We start from the raw sequence: 21,505 nt of genomic DNA on the forward strand, positions 1-21,505 counted from the left end.
AACTGATTTGCTGATTATAGTACCTCAGAGTCTACACATCATTTCTCAGGGTATAAAACTATAGATACAAAATTTAAAAGGTATAGGATATTGAGCTTTACAAACCACAGATGGTTATAAGGCCTACAATCCAAACCCTAGATGACAGGCCAGAGCAACCTTGTTACTGATAATACTGCATGAAGTCAGATGCATCAGCCACCTTTACCATATTCTTCCTTGTTTCAGGAACTAAAACAGAACTGCTGTTGCTGAAAGTACAGAAATATAGGACTACAGAACTATGGGGAGAGGGGCCCAAAGGAACTGACTGTCCGGATGTACAAGGAAGAGGAGAAATTAAGGTGATGACACAAAATCAAGAGCTAAATGCACATCTGTATCTTCATCAACAAGGAAGGTTGTGTTTAAAGGTGTGGCCTGGCTGGTTACTGGATGAGGTTCTTAAGCAGAATTACAAAGCTAGACTGCAAATTTAGGGAAAAGAACTTGAAGTAGGGGCTGATGTGATGTTTTGAAAAGGAATGGATGGGCAGCACTGGAGCTTTACATTTGTTATAACCCAGTTTCTACTTTGCCCAAGTGGTACGGAGGGGTCCTTTTGGTACAACAAAACAAAAGTTAGCCTGTACTTTACCATTTCATAGACTAGCTATGTGCCGGGGGCAAGGGACTGGGAAAGGCAGAAGTGGAGGGGACAGAAACTAAGTTCTTAAATTCCTATATGCTTCCTATAACAAGAGAGTATGTAAGCCCTCAAATAATACTAATTGGCACTGAAATCTCGGTTACAAATCCCATTCCTCACTAATAGGAGGCAGGGTTCCCTGGAGAAATGGGAGAAATACAAGAAAAGCCTGGAACATCCTATTGTGCCAGAAAATGAGGAAATGCTCAGGGAATGGTGAGTACATGTCAAAAAGACTTAAGACTCAGCTTCAAAGGTCTCCCACTCCTCAGGTCTTGAACAATTTAAGCATCAGAAAGATAGTAACATTATAATTCATGGACTAAAATAAGAATCCATGAGTCCATACTGATAAAGTTCAATAAAGGGGAAGACATAGAGCTTTTCTTACAGTTCAATGTCAATTCATGTTGAAGCAATAATGGCATCAGAAAATGGTTTTTTGATTGTCAAAGGAATAACTGGTTCAGGCAACAATCACTGGATGCTAAAACAAGCATGCGAAATTTGGATGAGAAATAGGATATTTATATAATCTTAAAGTATCTCCCCACAAATTAATATAAAAGGATAAGAGTAACTTTATAGTGGAGAGACTCAGCAGACACCACCTTATCAAGAGATCCAATTTATCACAAGTAATAGAACAAATAAATCACAAGTAATAGAAAAATAAACCTCCTGTGCTTCCTTATATGATACACTGAGAAGAACAAAACTTCACTTTAGCGGTATTCCTGCTCAAAAGTCACAACCTTAATCTAATCATGAGGAAGAACCCAGGCAAACCCAAATCGAGGAACATTCTACAAAATAACTCAAACACCAAGCCAGAAAAGATAAAGGCCAAGGAAATGTTTACACTGAAAGAAACATCACAACCAAATGCAATGTATGCTTCTGTATTGGATCCCGGCATGATTAGGGTGGGGGGAAACTATAAATGACATTATTGGGATATCTGGTAAACCTTTATGAAGTCTGTGGATTAGATAACAGTACTGTGTCAATGTAAAATTTATGACTTTTGATCACCGCATTGTGCTTATGTGAAAGAACGTCCTGGTACTTAGGAAATCAATTCTAAAATTTAAGGGTCAAGGGGCATGACATCTACAACCTACTCTCTATGCTTTAGGAAAAAGTACATACAGAGAGCAAATGATAAAGCATAAGGATAAAATACTAATAATTGGTAAAACTGGGTAAAGAATATATGAGAGTTCTTTATACCATTCTTACAACTTGTTTGCAAGTCTGACATTATATCAAGATAGAAAGTTATAAAAAAAAATTTGTTGAACAGTGAGTGGGAAAAATTCTAGCCCAGGTCGAGTATGACTACGGTTTTATTATAATAGCAGATTTAATGATTAAAAATTATTAAAATTTGTACAGTCTTCATTTTTAAGGTTAATAAATAACTTTTTCATTTACAAAAATCAGTAACATTTACCTTATCCTCTCTTCCTTTATTCTGTTCTTTCTTTTCCCGACAACGGACAGCTTTCCCTTTGTCATTGTGAAGACCGTGTGCGGATGGACGGTGAACTCTGACAGTTGTACTTGGACGGTTACTTTGTGGTTTAGGGTCACTGTACTGAGGAGACTGGCGTTTTCTAGGTCCTGGTGAGGGTCTAATCAAACACAAGATCATGAAAATCATGATCAACTCTTGGAGTGGTCCAAATATAGATGAACACATACAGGATGTAAGTTAGAGTCAATGAATTAAAGAAGCAAAGGCAATAACTAAATACAAGACAGTGAATAAACTTGAGGGCACTGAAATCTAGGATTTTACATTTAAGTTGGACACAATATAGTGACATGGTAGAAACAATGAAAGATAAATGATCATCATCTCTTTTGAAAGGAAATATCTGTTGCATATCAAGGATAAATTAGTCTGATTCTTAAAAACTGAAAAGAGAGCGATAATCAGAGAAGAATTTTATCAAAAGAGCCAGAACCAAAGCACAGGTGTAGAACTCACATTTATCTACTGACACATGCACACTTTGGTACCAATTTATTGAGCATATCATAGTTTTCACGTTTTAATTAATAAAATGTAACCATCTTCCTATAAAAAAAAATTGATGTAAGCACTGGCTCTGGCCACCTCTAAGAACTCATGCATGGTGCTTTACCTTTACACAGATCACCTCATTTCATCTTCATTTCTGTGGCAGGATTTAGACCTCTCAAATATTTACTAGGCCCCTACTATGCTCCCAGACTTGGTTAGGGCAAGTAAAATGAGTAATAAAAAATGTAGGGGAGTCCTACCCTCAAATACCTCAAGTACAGTTAAGAAAGAAGGTACATAAAACTAGGCAAGTATACTAGAAAGTGTGAAAGAATGCAATGGCAATGGGAATGACTCCTTGAAGACAGAAAATAAGTTGGGCCTGGAATCATGTTAACCTTGTTAACCTAAACAAGACAGTACAATTGCAGACAAGAAAACCAGTGAAGAAAAGCAAAGAAAGCAAGATGAGCTTAATCTATGTAGAAGTTATAAAGATACTAACTATAAAGACAATGGTGAACATTAAGAGATGATACTGAACAGGTAAGTGGTTCAGTAAGCAGATCTAAACACTACCAGTTCAACAACAGGCCTGGTCTTTAGCTGACTGTCATTGAAAAGGTTTTAGAAAAATCAGTCTAATACTTAATTAAATATACTGATGAAGGAAACACAAAAAGCAGAGAGATGTTATCAAGGCACGAGATGAGGGCCTAGCTTAAGGAGTAAAGATAAAAGTCTAAGAGACATGCTATTAAAAAAGACACTCCTAGATGTGAAAGGTTGCAAATGAGAATTTGGGAGAATGGTAAAGCCAAACCAATAAATATGTGAAAGGAATGATGAGGGTTCAATTTTGGATTTAGAAACTTGGAGAGCCAAGTAGAGATACTGCTTTAAAATATATATTTATTTTTCCCCTTACTAGAAAAATAACATAAAATAATACTGAAATATAACAAAGTTTAATTTTAAAAAGTCACCTGTAACCCCACTACCTAGAGTTACCCACTTACCATATTATATTCTTAGAACTGATTTCCATTTAAACAAAATTAGAATCATTATAGACACATACACTCATATTTTTCTCTGCTCATTATATCATGAAATATTTCCTGTATCCTTTCCTCTATCATCACCTTGTAAATGACTTTTAATGGCTAGATGGCAATCACATAAAATGTGCCACACTTTATCCACTTCTTACTGCTATTCATTCATCTAAAAAATAATTTACTAAACTATTACTATTGACAAGCACTACTCTGCATTTGAGATAAAAATTTTTTTAAAAAACTTTAATAAAAGCCTCTACTCTCATAGGGTGCATACAAGTGTGTATGGGAGGGAGTGGGCATTTCAATGAAGAAATTAACAGTACATCAGATGATGCTAAGTGCTAAGGAAACAAAGAAGGTGAGGGGCTATGGGATGATACAGGTAGGGTGATCAGAGATGGCCCTTCTGAGGTGATATTTAAGTAGAGACCTGAAAGAAATGAGAAACAAGCCATCAAACGTCTGAGCTGAAGGAAAGACATGTGCAGAGAATGGAAACACTTGTGTCTGACTTGTTCAAGATGGCTGAGGGAGAGAACAGTAAGAACTTAGGTCACAGAGGCAGTGGGGAACCAGATCTCATAAGGTGGCACTGAGGGACATGTGGAAAACTTTGGGTTTTATTAAGTGAGGATGAGAAGATATTTAAGGAACATCAGCTGACTTTTAAAAGACATTTTTAAAAAATCATACCTAAAGCTTTTAAGCTATTTCTAAATTTTCTGCTATAAGGCTTCAATGAACCTCCTTGAACAAACATTTTTGTGCACAGCCCTAGAAGAGAATGCTGGATCAGTGGAATCTGTTCTTTAGGTAGGACTAAAATTTCAGTGATGTCAAGGTTAGAATCACCAACAGAGTGGAAAGAATAAGCTCTCTTAAGCATGAGCACAAATGAAGACCAACAGAAAAATAAAGAATTTTGAGGGATATTCAGTTGAGGGAGCAAGTAAAATAAATTACAGGAAGAAACAGAAAGATGCAGCAAATAAAGTCAAAGAGGAGAACTTTGTAGTAGTAGTTCAGGGCATCGAAAATCAGAGAAAAAAAATACTGAAGAAAGCCAGAAGCAATACTAAGGGACACTAGGGCTCATCATCAAAGACTTTTCAGGATGAAGAGGCTCATTTAATTCAACTTCCCACTACCCCTAAGAGAGAGTATTTCTGCCTCTGCTTGTTAAGACTGTGGCAACCAAATAGTTCATTAAATTTCAAATCAGCTGAATTTTCACTGGGAACATCCTTCATTGGGAAGTTCTAACAAATAACTGAGAAAGGAATTACAGGGCTGTTATAGATGGAATATTTATGTCCCTCCAAAATTCATTGTGTTGAACTCCTAAACCACAATGTGATCATTTGGAAAAAGGAAGTAATTAAAGTTAAAGTCATAAGGGTGGGGCCCTGATCTAAGGATTAGTATCCTCATAAGGGATACCAGAGAGCTTGCTGTTCCCTCTGCTATGTGAGGACACAGAGAGAAGGTCATCTGCTTAGGAAGAGTCCTCACCAGGAATCAAACTGACTGGCACCTTGATCTTGGACTTTCTAGCCTTCAGAACTGTGAGAAATAATTTTCTGTTATTTAAGCCACCCAGTCTGTGGTATTTTGTTATGGCAGCCAAAGGAGACTAATAAATGGGCAAATAATGACTCCAGAAGAAGGAAAAAAAAAAAGGAAATAATTAGGAGTAAAACATATTCATAGAAAAGAAACACACAATTAGACTCATCTATTATTAGTTCTACTTCTGAAATTAATAAAAAAGTAATCATAAATGTGGGAAAATACCCACTTTATTTATAATAACAAAGGGGAAAATGACCAATAAGAGCATGGTTATGTAGGTTATAGCCCATCAAAAGAGTAGCAAATAAGCCTTTAAAAGCAGCAGAGAGTAAAGTCTGAGATGGCTTATAAATTATCAGTGTTTACAATATGAAGAGCAAATTACTTATCCTATCTAAGCTTAAGTTTCCTCAACAGAAACTGGGGCTACAAATTTAGCACCTACCTTCTAACACTGTTTTGAGGATTAAACAGTATATGTAAAGCAATTAACACAGTACTCAGCACACAGTAAGTGTATGATTATTGTTGCCTGCTATTAGAATTATTTTGAAAAAAATGGGTACAAAGTTCTATATATGTATAGAGCACAGCTACAAGCATGAAAAGAAACAATGCATAAAACATCAGAAGTTGTACTAGGAGGACTATGTGATGTCCCTTACTACTTTTATGCATTTTCCTGTTTTTCCTTTAATTAGCCTATTGCTATGCTTTTTTTTCTTTAGTGATTTAGTGAATTCTAAAATAAAACAGGAAATATACAAAAAAGTACTTAAAAGTAAGGGTAAAATTTAGTAAATATTCATAAGCTATCAGAGTCAATAACAACATTAGTATTTTTACCTGGAGCTGAAGAAAATTACAGTGGTTATGAAACAATCAATACTCACTAGCTGATGTTAAACTGGAGGGGGAAAAATTTAGTATGGTACTTCTCAAAGTGTGATCCATGGACCACCTGTATCAGGATCACCTGCAGATTCCTAGGCTCCATCTGCTATCATACTTCTCTGGGAGTGAAACCCCAGAACCCACATTCTTAATGAGTGCCCCAAGAGATCTTTATGTACGCCAGAGTGTGAGAATCACCAGCATGGCAGAGTGTGCCAGCTCTGTAATCAAATATACCTGGGTTCAAATCCTAGCTCCACTAGTTATTAGCTTTGTGATAATCGGAAAAAGTTACCTAACCTTATTGTATCTCAGCTATCTTATCTGAAATACAGGGAAAATCTGACTTCTTTGGACAGCTTATTGTGAGACATAAATAAAATGTGTAGTCTATTTTAGTACTCAGAACCCTGTGAACACTCAATATCTAGCACCTATGATAAAATACAATCAAGAATTAAGTTACGATGATAGACTCAAACACCTGAAAAACACCCGAGCGATCTCTTAATGCAAGGTTCTCAAAGTGGTTAAGGGTCAAAGAACCTGAAAGTCAGTGTTCTTTGCAGAATATAAATACATCTATTTATACTACACACACACACACACACACACACACACACACACACACACACATATATTTAAACCCCCAATACAAACTAGGAAATCTAGTATGTAAGTAAAAAAGATAAATGACATCCATTTACACATTTGTCAGTTAAAAAATATGCAGTGAAACTAAGCATTATAAGCTGTTTAGGACATTTCAGTAAATATTAAATTTCACTAATTGTTCATTTGCTGGCACCAGGAAGGTGGGGCGGGGAATGTCGGAGAAAAACCTATAACTGAGAGGGGACATTTTATCTTTCCTTTTCTTCTGTGATCTGAAAAACCCATTTTTCAACTTTAGCAGCAGTACAGAGCTTGATAAATAGCAGTATTCTGCAATAGCTTGTTTGAGAACCACTGTTTTGGTCTAATTCTCTCACTTTACACAATAAAAATCTGAGGCCAAGAAAGGTTACATGCCTTTCCAAAGCTACAGACAGTGGCAAAGATAGAACTAGAGTCCAGAAATTTCCATCTCCAGCCCCATGTTCCTTCCATAACAATGACTCCACTACTTTAAGCTCATTCACAAAAGCATAGTTTTGGTTTATTTCCATCTGAAATTAATTTACTGAAATGAGTCATACAGTTACATGATATACAATTTAAGAGTTAGGAAAGGTATTCAGTAAAAAACCTCCTCCCATTCCTGTCTCTCAGTCCCCTAGTTCTCCTCCTAGATAACCCAATGCTGTCAGTTTTCTGCGCTACTACGTTTCTTAAAGGGTCTCTACTTACCTTCGTTCAACAGGTACGGGCAAGGACCAGACTTCTCCCTCAGACGCTGGAAGCTCATGCTGTGCAGCTTTTAATGGAGTGCTGTCTAGTTTAAAGCTCTCTAGTGTTTTCATGATATCCTTAACATGTTTAGCTTCTACATTTATTTCCTGCCAAACCTGGTTTCAAAAGAGAATATGGTTCTTTAAATTCCTATAACTAATACATTGCCAAGATTAGATTAAGGCCATTTATTAAAGATGTTAGAAGCCTCCATTTTGACATCAGATATTCAGGAAATCATACCAAAATATTCTGTTGAAATTTTAATGGTTCATGAATTCTTATTTTCAATTGCAAAATTAATTCTGATAAAATGAATTAAATATGCTGGCTAATTAAGCCATGTTACTCACTTACGGTTCTTATTCCAAGTACCTAAAAATTAGGAAGTTAGGGGAGAATACAGCTCAAGTGGTAGAGCACATGCTTATCATGCACAAGGCCCAGGGTTCAATTCCCAGTACCCTCTCTAAAAATAAATACATAAATAAACATGATTACCACCCCCCCGCCAAAAAAAAACTTTAAAAAAAAAACTCTTCAAAAAAATATTTTTAAAAATTCAGTATCTTCTAGTAACCTATAATGAAAAAGAATATGAAAATGAATATATGTGTGTATATTTTACCAAGTAACAATGTGATCTGGAAAAAAACTTTCAAAACAATTACTATTAGATTCTGAAAATTAGAATAATTGAGCAGAACTCATAATACTGATGATGGTGAATATGGACTATTACTAACATAATAAATCAAGCTTCAAGTAACATTATATACAAATCCATGCAATAAATTACACACTCTTAATGTATAACTGCAAAAGCACTAACTATTTAAATCTTTTCTTCTGAGTATTTTAAACCATTAAAACAAACAGCAGTCGTGATTCTTACCTGTTGCCATTTCTGCTGGAGGTATGTATCTTTGACTGAGTATAGATACTTGTTCATTTGGTCAAGAACTCCCTGATAATAGACCATTGCAGAGTCATAATTTCCCAGCAATGCATATTCACGCGCCAATTTTACATTCTCACTAATCATAAGGAGACTCATGCTCATTATAAGCTAAAAACAAAGAAAGAAAAATTTCATATTATTTGTCTCTTAAAAATAAGCACTACAAAGAGTTTTTTAAAGCATACTTTCCAAGGATCCCTGCTCACAACCACTCACTGCACTTTCCATCTGTATACATTTGATCATGCTAATTTCTACTCCTTCAAAGAAATGTCTTAATTCCCACAGCCAAATCCTATCTATGTGGCAAAGCCCCACTCAGATGGCAACTCTCCCAGTATGTCTACCTTCTGAAATTCTCAGTCCAAAATGAGCTCCCCGCACTCAAAAGTCCCCCAGCAGTTTACTGGGGCCTTCACCTCAAAGCACTTGTCTACCTTGAATCTCTAAGTTCTTTGAGAACACGATTTGCAGCAGGAAGTCTGAGACTGTAACCTCAGCGCATGACACACAAGTCTTACTGAACATCTGCAGAACAAACGCAGAATGTTAGATCATTTTTTGGAAGGCAGTGTGAAATAGCAGAAAGCACATGTTTTGCGGTTAGAAAAATCTTGGTTAGAATTCTAATTCTGCCACCTTGGTCAAGCCCCTTAACTTCACTGAGGCTTAGTTTTTAAATCAGTAAAATGAGGATAGTAACTAATTCTAAGAGTTGTGCTATAAGGAATAAATGACTGTTTAAAGTACCTGGCATACTACCTGGCAAAGAGTGGGTCTTCAGTAAGTGCTAAATGCATTTTCCCTGAAACTTTCCATATACAAGAACCAAGCACAGTCTTTCTACTTAGTAGGATATGGATATATGTATAAGGGGTTTTTAAAGGTAGGTTTTTACCTACCTTCTCAGCAGAAGACAATTTCCAATCAGAAACAAGGGAAAAACTGACCAACTCTTTTTATGAGGTGAGGACCACCTCAGTTTCAAAACTAATTAAGAATAATACAAAGCCCACTTCACTTATGGACACAGATATGACAATCTTAAATAAAAGATTAGCTAACTTAACAATATATCAAAACACACACACACACACACACACACTCGCCATGATCAGGAAGGTCTATCCCAGGAATGCAAGGATAATTTAAGATTAGAAAATCCATCCTTATAATTCCTACACTAACGGACAAAAGGATTTCACACAAAAATGGGTAAAGACCATAGGCGGCAATTCATGGAAGGAAAAACCCAAAAGGTTAACGAGTACAGATACTAGCAATAGATGAATGTAAATAAAGAAATGAGGGGCCCCTTTTACATTTACCGGATTAAAAAAAATAGTAAGTCCAATAATACTAAGTACTGGCAAGGACTGGGAGAAAAGAACACCCTCATGTACAATTTGTGGGCATAAACTGGTATAACCATTTTTGGGAGCAATCTGGCAGTACTTTGACAAAATTTGCATGCATCTATCCTATGACCCTGCAACCCTACCTTTCTATAAATATTCCAGAGGAAGTTTCACACAGACCCACGGGGGAACTTGATTTTGGATGTTAATGACAGAACTGTTTGAGAAATCAAGGAGCTGGAAACAGTCTATTCTCTGCTAAGGAGACAGGTAAGAAAATATGGTGGATGCATACTATAGAATACTACATAGCAGATGGAAGCAGTGAACAAAATTTACAAATAGCAACATGGATAGATCATCAAAATATAGGATTGGGTGAAAAAGAACTTAGAATAAGATCTAAGTCCCAATACCATTTTATAAACTTAAAAATATGCTGTATTTACATATGGTATATAAAACACCCTTTTTTAAAAAGCTACACACACATCCAAGAATATATATTAAATACATTACATTGTCCATGGAAGGTATGATAGGGAAATATGGGTGGAGAAAGAGGGTGAAGGGTAGAAGAGAAACAAAAAAATAAATAAATACAACAAAAGAAGTGACTTATAACCATCAATAATTAGAGACAGCCTGTAAGATGGCTCTCAATGACCTCTGCCTCCTGGTATCCACACCCTCATGTAATCATGTCCCCTTGAATGTGAGCTTGTAACAAACAGAATATGCAAAAATAATGGAAGGACACTTCTGAGATTAGATTGTGACTTCCATCTTGCTCACTGTCTCTTGCTCTCCTGCTGGCCTGCTCTAAGGGAAATCAGCTACCATGCTGTGAGCTGCCCAGTGTGGAGGCTCACATGGCAAAGAGCTGATGGAGGCCCCAGGCCAATAGCCAGTGAGCAACTGAGACCCTCAGTCCAACAGTCCAGAGGAACTGAGTCCTGCCAACAACCATGTAAGGGAGCCAGGAAGGGGATCCTCCCTCAGCTGACCCTCGAGATAACTGCAGCCCTGACTGGTACCTTGACTATGGCCTGTGAAAGACCCTGAACCAGAAGCACCCAGCTAAGCCATGTCCAGCGCCTGACCAAAGAAACTGTGAGATAATAAATGTTTGTTGTTTTAAGCCATCAAGTTTTGGGGTAATTTGCTATGAAGCAACACAGCTACAAATTGAGGTCTATAAGTAATTTAAGACTGAGCAACTGAGTCCAAGGATCACAGTTCTCTGCTATTTTACTGATAAAATAACCCCAGTACCTAGAACCAAGTTTCCTTCCACACAGTAGACACTCAGTAAATCTTTGAATGAATGAATACTGCCAGGTTTTGTCTTAACTACTAAAATTTCTTACCTCTGACCCTCAGCACTCTCACATTCCTTGATCCTCAAAGCATCTCTACCAGAACCATGTGGCTGCTTCTGCCCTGAAGCTACACATGCCCTGTAGTGACACCTCATCTGAGCAGCAGTGTCAGGGAGTACAGCTGGGGCCAGCTACTGGCAGTACACAGTTGATCGGGATGAATGCAGATATCAAGACTCCCATGTTTTTTCCTTCTCTCCATCTTTCCCTCCAGATCTTTCTTCCCTTCCCTACACTAAAAGAAAAATCTAAATTAAATTGTTACTTATTTGTAGGTGGACTTTTTTTTTTTTTTTGGTGGGCCATGACTCAATGTTCCAAAACTCACAGAAGTCATTCCAGGCCTTCTTTGAAGGTTCTGTGTTATGGATACTTCTTTCCAGTCAGATAAAATTCCTTAGGAGCCAATGAGCTGACATTTTCTAACAAACAAATGTAAAGTCAATCCAAGGCCACATTAAAAATGACTTGAAAAGTTCCTGGTTATCAAAGAAACAATGAGTTTACTGAAAATGTATCAAAATACCATGACTTGAAGAAATGTTAGACAAAAGTAAATTTTCCTATTCTTGTAGCATCTCTAAGACATTCTTCTCAAATGTCAACACTATAAATTTATGAGATTCTTCAATTTTCAAGAATATATCCTATCATTGCTAAAATTATACTGCAGGAAGACAGAAACTGGGTCTACTTGAAACAGTATCTGGCAATACTTGAAGAAATAAATATATGGGAAGAAAAGCCTACATAGACCAAAATTTAACCACCATGAACTACAAACACTATTGGTTCAATTAATAGAACACTTATAAAAATGAGATTGGCCCAAAACTCTGACAGTCGGTTTTTAAAGAGAGATTATTACAGAGAAAAATAACCATAGATGATGCACGCTTTATCTCATAGCAAGCTTTCCTTTACATGATCCTTCCTCTCAGAAAACTATCGTTTTGCTTACATGGCTTGAGTATTTACTTCAGCTAATGACTAAATTCATTTATTTAAACTAAGATGCAACATGAAATTTTAATTCAAGTAACAGAGTCACATTTTTAAAACACTAAAAGCTCTATTACAGCAAAATTTGTAGTAAACTTAATATGTGATGCTGTGTGGTATCTCACAAAGACACTTAAATTGTCTTTTTCTCCTCCAGGATGAGGGAAAAGAAGTGATCAAAGAGAATGAAAAAGAACAGGCTACAGATTCAAATATTTGAGTTCTCAGATGCCTATTCTCTTCCCAGACAAATACAGGGGCTTTCCTATTCCACATCAAAAAGGATGCCATACTCACTTAATTTTTAAGGAACTTTAGACTGGGTTCCACTTTTATCGCAGTTTTTACTGTAACGTGTACAGTATTATCGTTCATTAAAAAATATTGTATACATACTGAGGTGCAAGGAATTGTACTGAAGACAAACATAAGATCTTGAAGTTTGGTGGAAGGGTATCATTTTATTTATTCTAGGTCTTTTTTTCTTTGCTTAGTAGGAGGAAACAAGCACACAGTGTTAAGCATAGGCTAAAAAATCAGCATCAATGTTAAAAATACTTATCTGCAAAACTAATGCCCTAAACAAGAACAGATGAACTTCGACCATGCATTTTCCTGAAGGAATTTCAGTAAGCCAAGTGTGTATAACTTTACAAGTGACAATATACTGTTAAGCAGTTTTCAGAATGTTCATCTCTAGGATATGAAAGCAACCACCATGCTAATTTACAGTCAGTCACTGATGATTACTAATAAATACAATACATAAGTGACCCATGACCAATTATAGCATGGCATACATTCTTCTTACCTTCATAACCATCATATGATAAATACTCAAGAAGCACAAGAAAGTTATCACTACAAAAAGAGCACCAAAAAGAAATCTGCTCAAGAAAACAAAAACAAATACATGTATTTGGTCAACTTTCTTTTACCCTGAATAAAACAAAAATAAATCAGTGAATGTAACAATTAAAATGTAACTTTAAAAGCCATATTCAAGCCATATCAATTAACACTACAAGCAAAATCTATTTAGCATGTTATCACTACTGATCACACTGATTTGACACTCTATCTTTTTAACCGGTCAAGTAGCAAAAAAAAAAAAAAACAAAAAACCCCAAACCATTGCTGTAAATAGAAATTCAACATTGTTGTAAATACAGTAAATTCTACAAGATTATCTAATCCTTAGTATTTGTCAAGCATTGATAACAGTTTCAAAATAAAATGCAGAATCTGTTGTAGCCTAGTACCGAATATATAAAATGTAAAAGCTTCATGAATAACCAATGCCATAAAGGAGCTTTATATAGCTTTTCATAGTCCAGGAATGTTGGAAAGTTGATTGGCACTGCCCCCTTTTTCAAAGGCATGAGACCGCCCACAAGTTAATATTAATACAAGACAAAGACTTTTGCCACTATTTCTTTGTTTGAGAACTCACTGATTACAGAGAACATCTCCTTTGAAAAATAAAATAGGGCTGCATACTGAGATAGTTAGGCCTGTATGAACAATTACAAGAATCTTTCTTGACCCCTTGGTGTTCTATCATTGTGACTATGCAGCAAAGATCTATCGCACACCCTCTAAAACATTAGGAATGTTCTCAACAGTAACTAAAGGTCTGATTTCAAAGAGGAAGACAAATGAGTGCTCTCAGGAAAGAAGAGTGCAAAAAAAAAGAGAGAGAGAGACAAGGGTGCAACAATGTGCTATTTCAAGTTAGTAACTGATACAAAAATAGCACTTCGCAGTTAAGAGAAATTTATTTTTGATTAAATAAAGGCTTGAGACTACCCACTGCAAGGCATTAAGGATCCACGTCCATCTCTAACTTCATCACCGTATAATACACTTATGAAACAAAGTTTTCTAAAAGGTACCAACTCTAAACAAAAAGGGCTATAAGTCTCCCAGGGGACCCCCAGCTCCAGAATAAACTAAGAAATAACATCCTCACCAATATCACACCCACCTAACAAAATGTAAGAAAGGAAGCTGCATTCCCCAAATAGAGGCTTCTGGGGTTTTTCAAGGGAAGAGAGTTTCGGGCGGGGGCGTGGACGAATTCGGGGAGACGGCCGATCAAAAAAGTTTAGCAAAAAAACCAAGTTCTCTCGGCCGGAGACTTCTCTAATGACACTGGCCTAGAGTGGGATCTGCAGGGGTCCCCAAAAGTTACCGTCTAGACAGGATTCCTCAGGGAGGGGGACCGTCACGAGCCACAGGTGTCAGCGACAACAGCAAGACCTAAGACCTCAGCGCAGGCACCGGCAGGTTCACAGCCGGCTGCGCAGCGGGCTCGCATCCCAGGCTCCCGAGTCCCTAGCCGACCCGGCCATGGGGGTCGGGGGTCCCCAGAACACCGGGAGAGCGAGCACTCACCTGTGGCGGCTGAGGCTCCTCGGGAAACTGCCCAGCGCCAGGCGGAGACGAAGGGCCGAGCGGGGATCCGGGCAGCGAGGGAGTAGGGTCCGGCCCTGTCCGGCCCCAACCACCCCGCTCTGTGCTCACGGATCCAGCACTGCCAGGTCCAACCGTCACCAGCCCACGACGATGCTTCAGCTCGCCAAGAATTTGAAGGCAAACCGGCCAGGGTCACTTCCGGTGCCGGGACCGGCCGCGGTGACTCGAGCGCACGCGGGGCGACGCCCCGGGAACGAGGACGCCGCGCGGCGTGCGCGCGCCGAGCACCCGCTGGGCGGGGCCGGCGGAAATGGGGCGGGGCCGGCGGGGGCGGGGCTGGCGGGGGCGCGCCTGTGCAGTCCCGTGCCACCGCCTGCCGGAGGGCGGGGCGGAGTGGGAGGGGTAGGGACGCAAGCTAGTACAGGCACCTCGCGTTCCTCAAAATCTTTTTCGAAGTGCTTGCTCACTTTTCCTCCCGTTTGATTTTCATCATATTCCTCAGAGGTGAGGGGGTCAGAGTGTCTGTTTTACAGGTAAGTGTCAAGAGTCAAACAATCCGTTTATAACAAATCCTGTTTTAGAACCAGATACTTAGAATTTGGCTGAGGCGCTTGTCAAGGCATAACATGAATAAAACAGGGAGTGAGTAAACAAAGACTTCGGACACGCTACTGGTGGAATTTTATTTTCTTGACTTTTTTGATCAACATTTTAAAACAACCAGACAACACATAAAATTACGATGTTCCACGATGTACAGGTACGTACATACTCAACGACACTATTGGCCATGCGTCGTCCAGTCTCAACATCCATCCCCTGTCTCCAATTAAAGTGGAATAGAGGCACTTAAGACACGTTTTCCTCTTGGAGTGAGCGGCAATTAAAATTCTAAATTTAAAGCATCCCATTAATTTAACACTGATTTATGTAAAGGCAATTCAAGAGAAATTTCAGACCTTTCAGACCACAAATATTTATTGAGCAACTGCTACGTGCCAAACAACGTTGTAGGCACTGAGTATTCAGTAGTCAACAAAGTAGAATGTTTCCTGGAGTTTAAAGCCTTGTAAAATTCTCAGCTAAGTATAAAATATTAGTTTTGCTATGGTGGATATGAACTCTATTGTAATGGACCACAGGAAACTATAATTAGTGTATCTTCTTAAGGTAAAAAGTCAATTCAGGGAAGTACAGATTAATTACCCTAGTTAGGCTGAACAACCTTTTTTTGTAATATGAATGAAGAGTTATGTTGAACTATAAAGGCAATTTATAGTTTAAATGGCACAAAATAAATACATATTGTAGGATTCCATTTATATGAAATTCTAAAACAGACAAAACTAATCTATAGTAACAGAAAACTGGTCAGTGTTTGCTTGAGACTGAATTGGGGAGTGGGAGAAATGGAAAGGATTAGACTACAAAAAGGCAGGAGGAAATGTTTCGAGGTGATGGAAATGTTCTGTATTTCAATTAGAGTAGTCATTATATAGGTGTATATGTTTATTAAAACTCATTGAACAATACACATAACATGGATGCATTTTATTGTACATAATTTATACCTCAATGAAGTTAATTTTTAAAGTAAAAAGCAACCACCTAAGAGTGGCTTACATTTACTACTTCTGTGTCTTCATTAGTTGTACTAGTCCAGGAAGGCTATGTTGTAGTGACTTCTAAATTAAAGAGGTTTCAAACAACAGGAATTCTTTTCTTCTCATTTACTCTGTGTGTTCATGGTAGAGTGGATGTAGGCACTGGGACCCTTGACAGTAGGAGGGAAAAAAATGAGATAACTTGAATAACTTCGGCCTGGATTTGATACAGTCCACTTCTGGCCACATTTCATTTCACATTTCATTCCACATTTCATTGGCCAGAGCAAGTCATGTAGCCAAGACTGAATTCAGAGGGATGGGATGTTGAACTCTACAGCGTGCCCTGAAGGAGAAACAGAATATTTGTGTACTGCCCTCATAACCTCTACACTAGACATTTCTTCCTTTACAGTGTGGCTTCTACAACCATCCTTCTAACATGATTGTGTCGAAATTGAGACTCAGAAAATTGGAGGTTATTTCTTCCTGGTGAATAGTGGGATTCATTTGGCAGGATCATAGGACGCATGAAGGAAAGTTATGGAAAAGTAGGTAAAAAGATAGGTACCAGTTTTTGTTTAGTAGGCACAAAAGAGCCATTAAACCATGTACACATGAAGGCAAAAATTTATACAGGAAATGGGAAGATTAATTTGGCAGCTGTGAGTAGGAAGGTTTGGAAGAGGCAGAGAACAGGGGGAGACTGTTGCAAGAGGTGTTGGGCCTCTGGAATTACACAGAAGGGAATACCATGAAGACCGCTTGCTGACATTATGCATTTGTTTTCTTTCTTGCCCCAGTAGATAATCTTACACGTAGGAACTTCCTCCATTTGAGTAGAGAAATGTCTGTCATATTGTAGGCATTAGATATTCGTAGAATAAATAAAGTCATTAAAAAAGAATTTGGAGACACTTATGACACTTTTCATTGATGAAATCTAAAAGGACTTTCAGGACCAGTTTCTCTCACCTGGTCCATTTATTGCATCTGCTAGTCCTCCTCTACCTATTTCAAAAATTTGAGCTGTCTCTTGGGGTACAGCATATGTGTAAGACTAGGAAATTGTAACCATGATTAAGAATCTGCTGACTTTTTAGATTATGTCACAGTATTTGCAGTAGCAAAATGGGACAGTTTCCCCAGTGCTGTTCACTAGCCTTATACAAGTTATTCCTGAATAATAGCTTCCATCACAGACCTGCTACTCCCAGATTGCTGAATGCCATAGGAAAAAAAGAAAAAACATACCACCTTGAAGACCGATGTGCAATTACATGACTTATAATCCACCTGAAATATATGTTTCTGCATGTCCCACCTCAGTTATCTCTCTTCTTACTTTTCCCGTTAGTTATTTCAAACTTTCATCACTGTCTTCAGGTCAGGCACATAGCCCTTTCTGCCCTTTCAGTAAATCACCATGTCTTCATCTTCAGAGAAAAACAAGCTATCAGATTACAGTTCCCTCAACTTGATCCCTGAGGCAGAACTGCCATCTGCCTGCTGAATACTCCTTTTCCTCAGTAACAGAACCTAGCTTGATGAAATTGAGCTACCTGGAATAAGGACTACATTTTTCAGACTCTCACGCAACTAGGCGTGGCCGTGGATCTATCTTCTGGCCAGTAGAAGTGTTGTATAGAACTTTTAGGAAGGTACCTTAAAGGGAGAGGCCCTGAAAATCCCCCTTCCACCCACACCACCCCCTTCTCACCAGGTTAGAACAGAGAAAAGATGGACAGAGTATAAGCAGCCAACTGCTGACCATAAATGACCTTTAGGATATAAGCTATATGATGAGGATAGCATTATTGAACAGATGAAGTGTGGGCTGACACTGTGGAGCTGCTATCCCAGGTGTGGACTGCCAGCTCTACATACTGTATGTCTAAGTAATGGTTGTTCCTGGGTTTTTCATACACAGCGTAACCTAAACCCAATACTCTGACCTCCAATTTACAAACGTCTCTAATTCACACGTGCACTTTGGGTTTTGCCTCCTATCTCAATGAAAGTGTGTCCTTCTTTGTCTAAGCCCAGTTCCTCCACTTGAACTTAAAAGATTTTTTTTAAATTTCCATTTTATGTATTTGGATAAGCAATGCATTTCCATGGTTCAAAATTCAAATGATATAAAAGTTTATATAGTGAGGAAGCCTTTCTACTATTCTTGCTACCTTAAAAATCCAGTCCCATCCCCAGAGACAATAACATCAAATTCATTAACTACCTTCCAGAGAAACTTTTATTACATAAGCAGTTATATAATGTAATTTATTGGGTCTCTCATGAGCTTTCTCATAATCTGCCAGTTTAAACTGTCTTCAATCAAGGAAAATTTGCTTTTGGTAATTTCTTATAACTTCTTTTTTCTTGTTGGGATTCCCTGTCTTTACATTTATGAGAATATTTTCTTACATCATCGCTCATAGTTATAAGAGCCATTGTAATATCTTTGTCTGCCAATTCCAGATGTTGGAAATAGGATCTCGGGGTTGACAGCCACTGATTGCATCTTCTCTTGAGACTAGGTCCTATCTTTGTTATGTCAGGTAAATTTGGAGTGTATCCTGGATACTGGGTATGTTATGTTACGCTCGGGATTCTGTGATACGCCTCTGGAGGTGTTTTGTTTTGTTAAGCAGGCAATTAACTTGGTTTGATTTGCTTTCTTCTGAGCAGCATCTCAAATGTCAGTTTAGCTCTTTGATTCTTCGACTGGATGCTTGGATTCCTCCCCACACATATGTGGTTCATGAGTCAAGTAGATTTGGGCCGTGCTCAGACAAGGTATCATGAAAATGAGACATTTATCTAGTGCCATTCCTCTCTTCCAAGCATTGATTTCCACCCAGAATCTGCCTGCTCTTGGTTCCACTTGAGTATCTTTTTTTTTAATTTTTTATTTTTTTGAGTATCTTTAGGTAGTTGTTTTATTATTTTCCAGAGTTTGTAGTTATATGTGATAAAGTCAATCCGTCAGGAGCTAACTTGGTCATACTAGAAGCAGAATCTAGAATTATCTTTCAAGAAGGTCATTTGGTTGACAGGTTGGATAATAAACTTGAAGGACTAGAATGACATCAAAGACTTGTTAGAAAATTATTACAATGATTCAGGCAAGATTTGATGAAGGCCTTAACCAAATTAGTTTAACCAAACAATGGGGATGAAGATGATGAATTAGAGAAAAATGTACTAGGTAAATAACTGAATTTCATATTGATTGCATGGGAGATGGTTAAGGTAAAAAAATGACCTTCTTAAATTGTTTTGCAAATCAGATTATACATGAACACAAATTATACACTGTATTAGGATGCAAGTTCAGCAACAGTAACAAATTATATATATATATATATATATATATAATGTGTATATATATATATAATGTATATATAATATATGTATATACCTTTTTTCCCTCTTCTCTAATATTTTGCACTTGATCAGAGCAGGCTGGACAGACAGCCCTGCTTCACAATCTTTCATAACTAGGCTTTATTACTTGTTAATCCATCATCACTAGGGTGTTTTTCTAGTTTTCATGGTCAACGTAAAGGCATGACTCTGTCCATGTTCCATCCTGTGGGAAGAGGGGAAGAGCACGTGGACGGCAAGCAGTGTCACAATATCAACTTTAAGTGTATGAAGCAGAATCTGCATATATCATGTCTACTCGTATCCCAGTGGCCAAAACCCAGTCATGTGGCCACAACTAATTACAAGGCAATGTAAGAAACATGGGCTCTTGTGGGGCAGTTGAAACATGAACAGGGATAGGGGTTCTATTAACAAAAGGAAAACTGAGGGAAGGGAAGCTGGAAAACAAGAGCAGCCTGTGTCATCAGTCAACCCCTCCGGGAGCTGGGTACTCATAAGAATCTTTTCCATCACAGAACAAATTTAACCCTTCTCTAGGAGAATCAGCTCCCACCCAGATTCTGAATCCAGCAAAAAGGTCAGGATCTGTGGGTGACTCTACGGAAGGAAGAAGGAAAGATTAGGTACTAGGGAGGACAGTAACTGCCTGTATTTCAAACATAAACTTGACATCTTCCCTGTACCCTTCAAACACATAAGCAGATATATTTTCTGTGTATTTTCCTTCGGCATAACAAGGTGTAGTCACAATTTTAAGCATGCCAAACATGGATCCAAAATGTAGTAAAATGAGGAGCTAATGAGCTAAAGGGAGGTGCCTACCAGCACCAACATCCATGAGGCAGCTCCCAGGATCGGCTGCTGCCAGCGTCTGTGTCTCCAGGGTGAGCCACAGTGCCCCCCACCCCACCTCTCCGGGAGGCTCTCCAAGACCAGCAGTGTATGTTCACTGCTCAGTCTTCTACAAGAAGATGCTGTGGAAGTCAGGGGAAAGTAGCTTGGGCAAAGAAAGAAGTGAAATTACAGTGCAGCCCTGCTGAAACCACAGCCAACTTGGCCAAGAGGATTATGACATATGAAGGCAAAGACACTGCATGAGATATTTTCTCTGGAAACATATAATCAGAACTATAAAATTAAAAAGGAAATTGGATTGCATGAAGTCCTTGTCACCTTCCACCTACCAAAAATATGCCAGCTAAATAAAAGAATAAATAAATATATTAATTGGAGTTTTTTATGAAGTGTAGTAAAATGAATCATAAGCATAATGCACTTTGCATCAGCTGTACAACAGCATCACGTAGACCAAATATGATTTTACAAGTGAGTGCAAACAAAAGGGTAAGAGGAGACCTAAGGGTTATGGTGACACTTGAAAAAGGGGGAAAAAACCCTAAATATTTGTTAATCTGTGTAAAGCTGATTTAAGATATAACATCAACATATGTATTTTATTTGGTAGGCAGTTCATGTGATAAAGTAAAAGATTATAAATAAAGGAAAACAGATTAGCCACTACACATTTTAAAAATTATAAACTGGATTCAAATAATACAAATCAAAGTTTAATAATTAAAAAGGTTTAAATCTGTGCTGATCTAAAGGGAGCCTTTAACATGAAATATTTATTGTACTTATGCTGGACAAAAGGAAACATTTTACTGGGTTACACTAACTCTATTCAGTTTACTGTAAGTAGGTGTTGTTATCATTAGCTATATATATTTTAATTCTAAGCATCAAAT

General features: G+C 37.9%; 1 protein-coding gene across 4 annotated transcripts in view; it reads right to left on the bottom strand.

The window, feature by feature from the left end:
• Positions 1 to 15,034, bottom strand: part of KATNA1 (katanin catalytic subunit A1) — a 28,661-nt gene extending 13,627 nt beyond the window's left edge. The window contains exons 1-5 of one of the 4 annotated variants that reach the window (XM_072966018.1): positions 14,743 to 15,034; positions 9,041 to 9,131; positions 8,538 to 8,711; positions 7,601 to 7,758; positions 2,145 to 2,325 (exon numbers count right to left, since the gene is read on the bottom strand). In XM_072966018.1, coding sequence (XP_072822119.1) covers positions 2,145 to 2,325; positions 7,601 to 7,758; positions 8,538 to 8,705 — 507 coding nt within the window. In that variant the 5' untranslated portion in view covers positions 8,706 to 8,711; positions 9,041 to 9,131; positions 14,743 to 15,034. The other 3 variants (XM_006197733.4, XM_072966019.1, XM_015247026.3) reach the window with 3 other exon arrangements.
• Positions 15,035 to 21,505: the final 6,471 nt, after the last annotated feature.

Source organism: Vicugna pacos, chromosome 8 (genome assembly GCF_048564905.1).
Source record: "Vicugna pacos chromosome 8, VicPac4, whole genome shotgun sequence".
NCBI classification, from domain to species: domain Eukaryota; kingdom Metazoa; phylum Chordata; class Mammalia; order Artiodactyla; family Camelidae; genus Vicugna; species Vicugna pacos.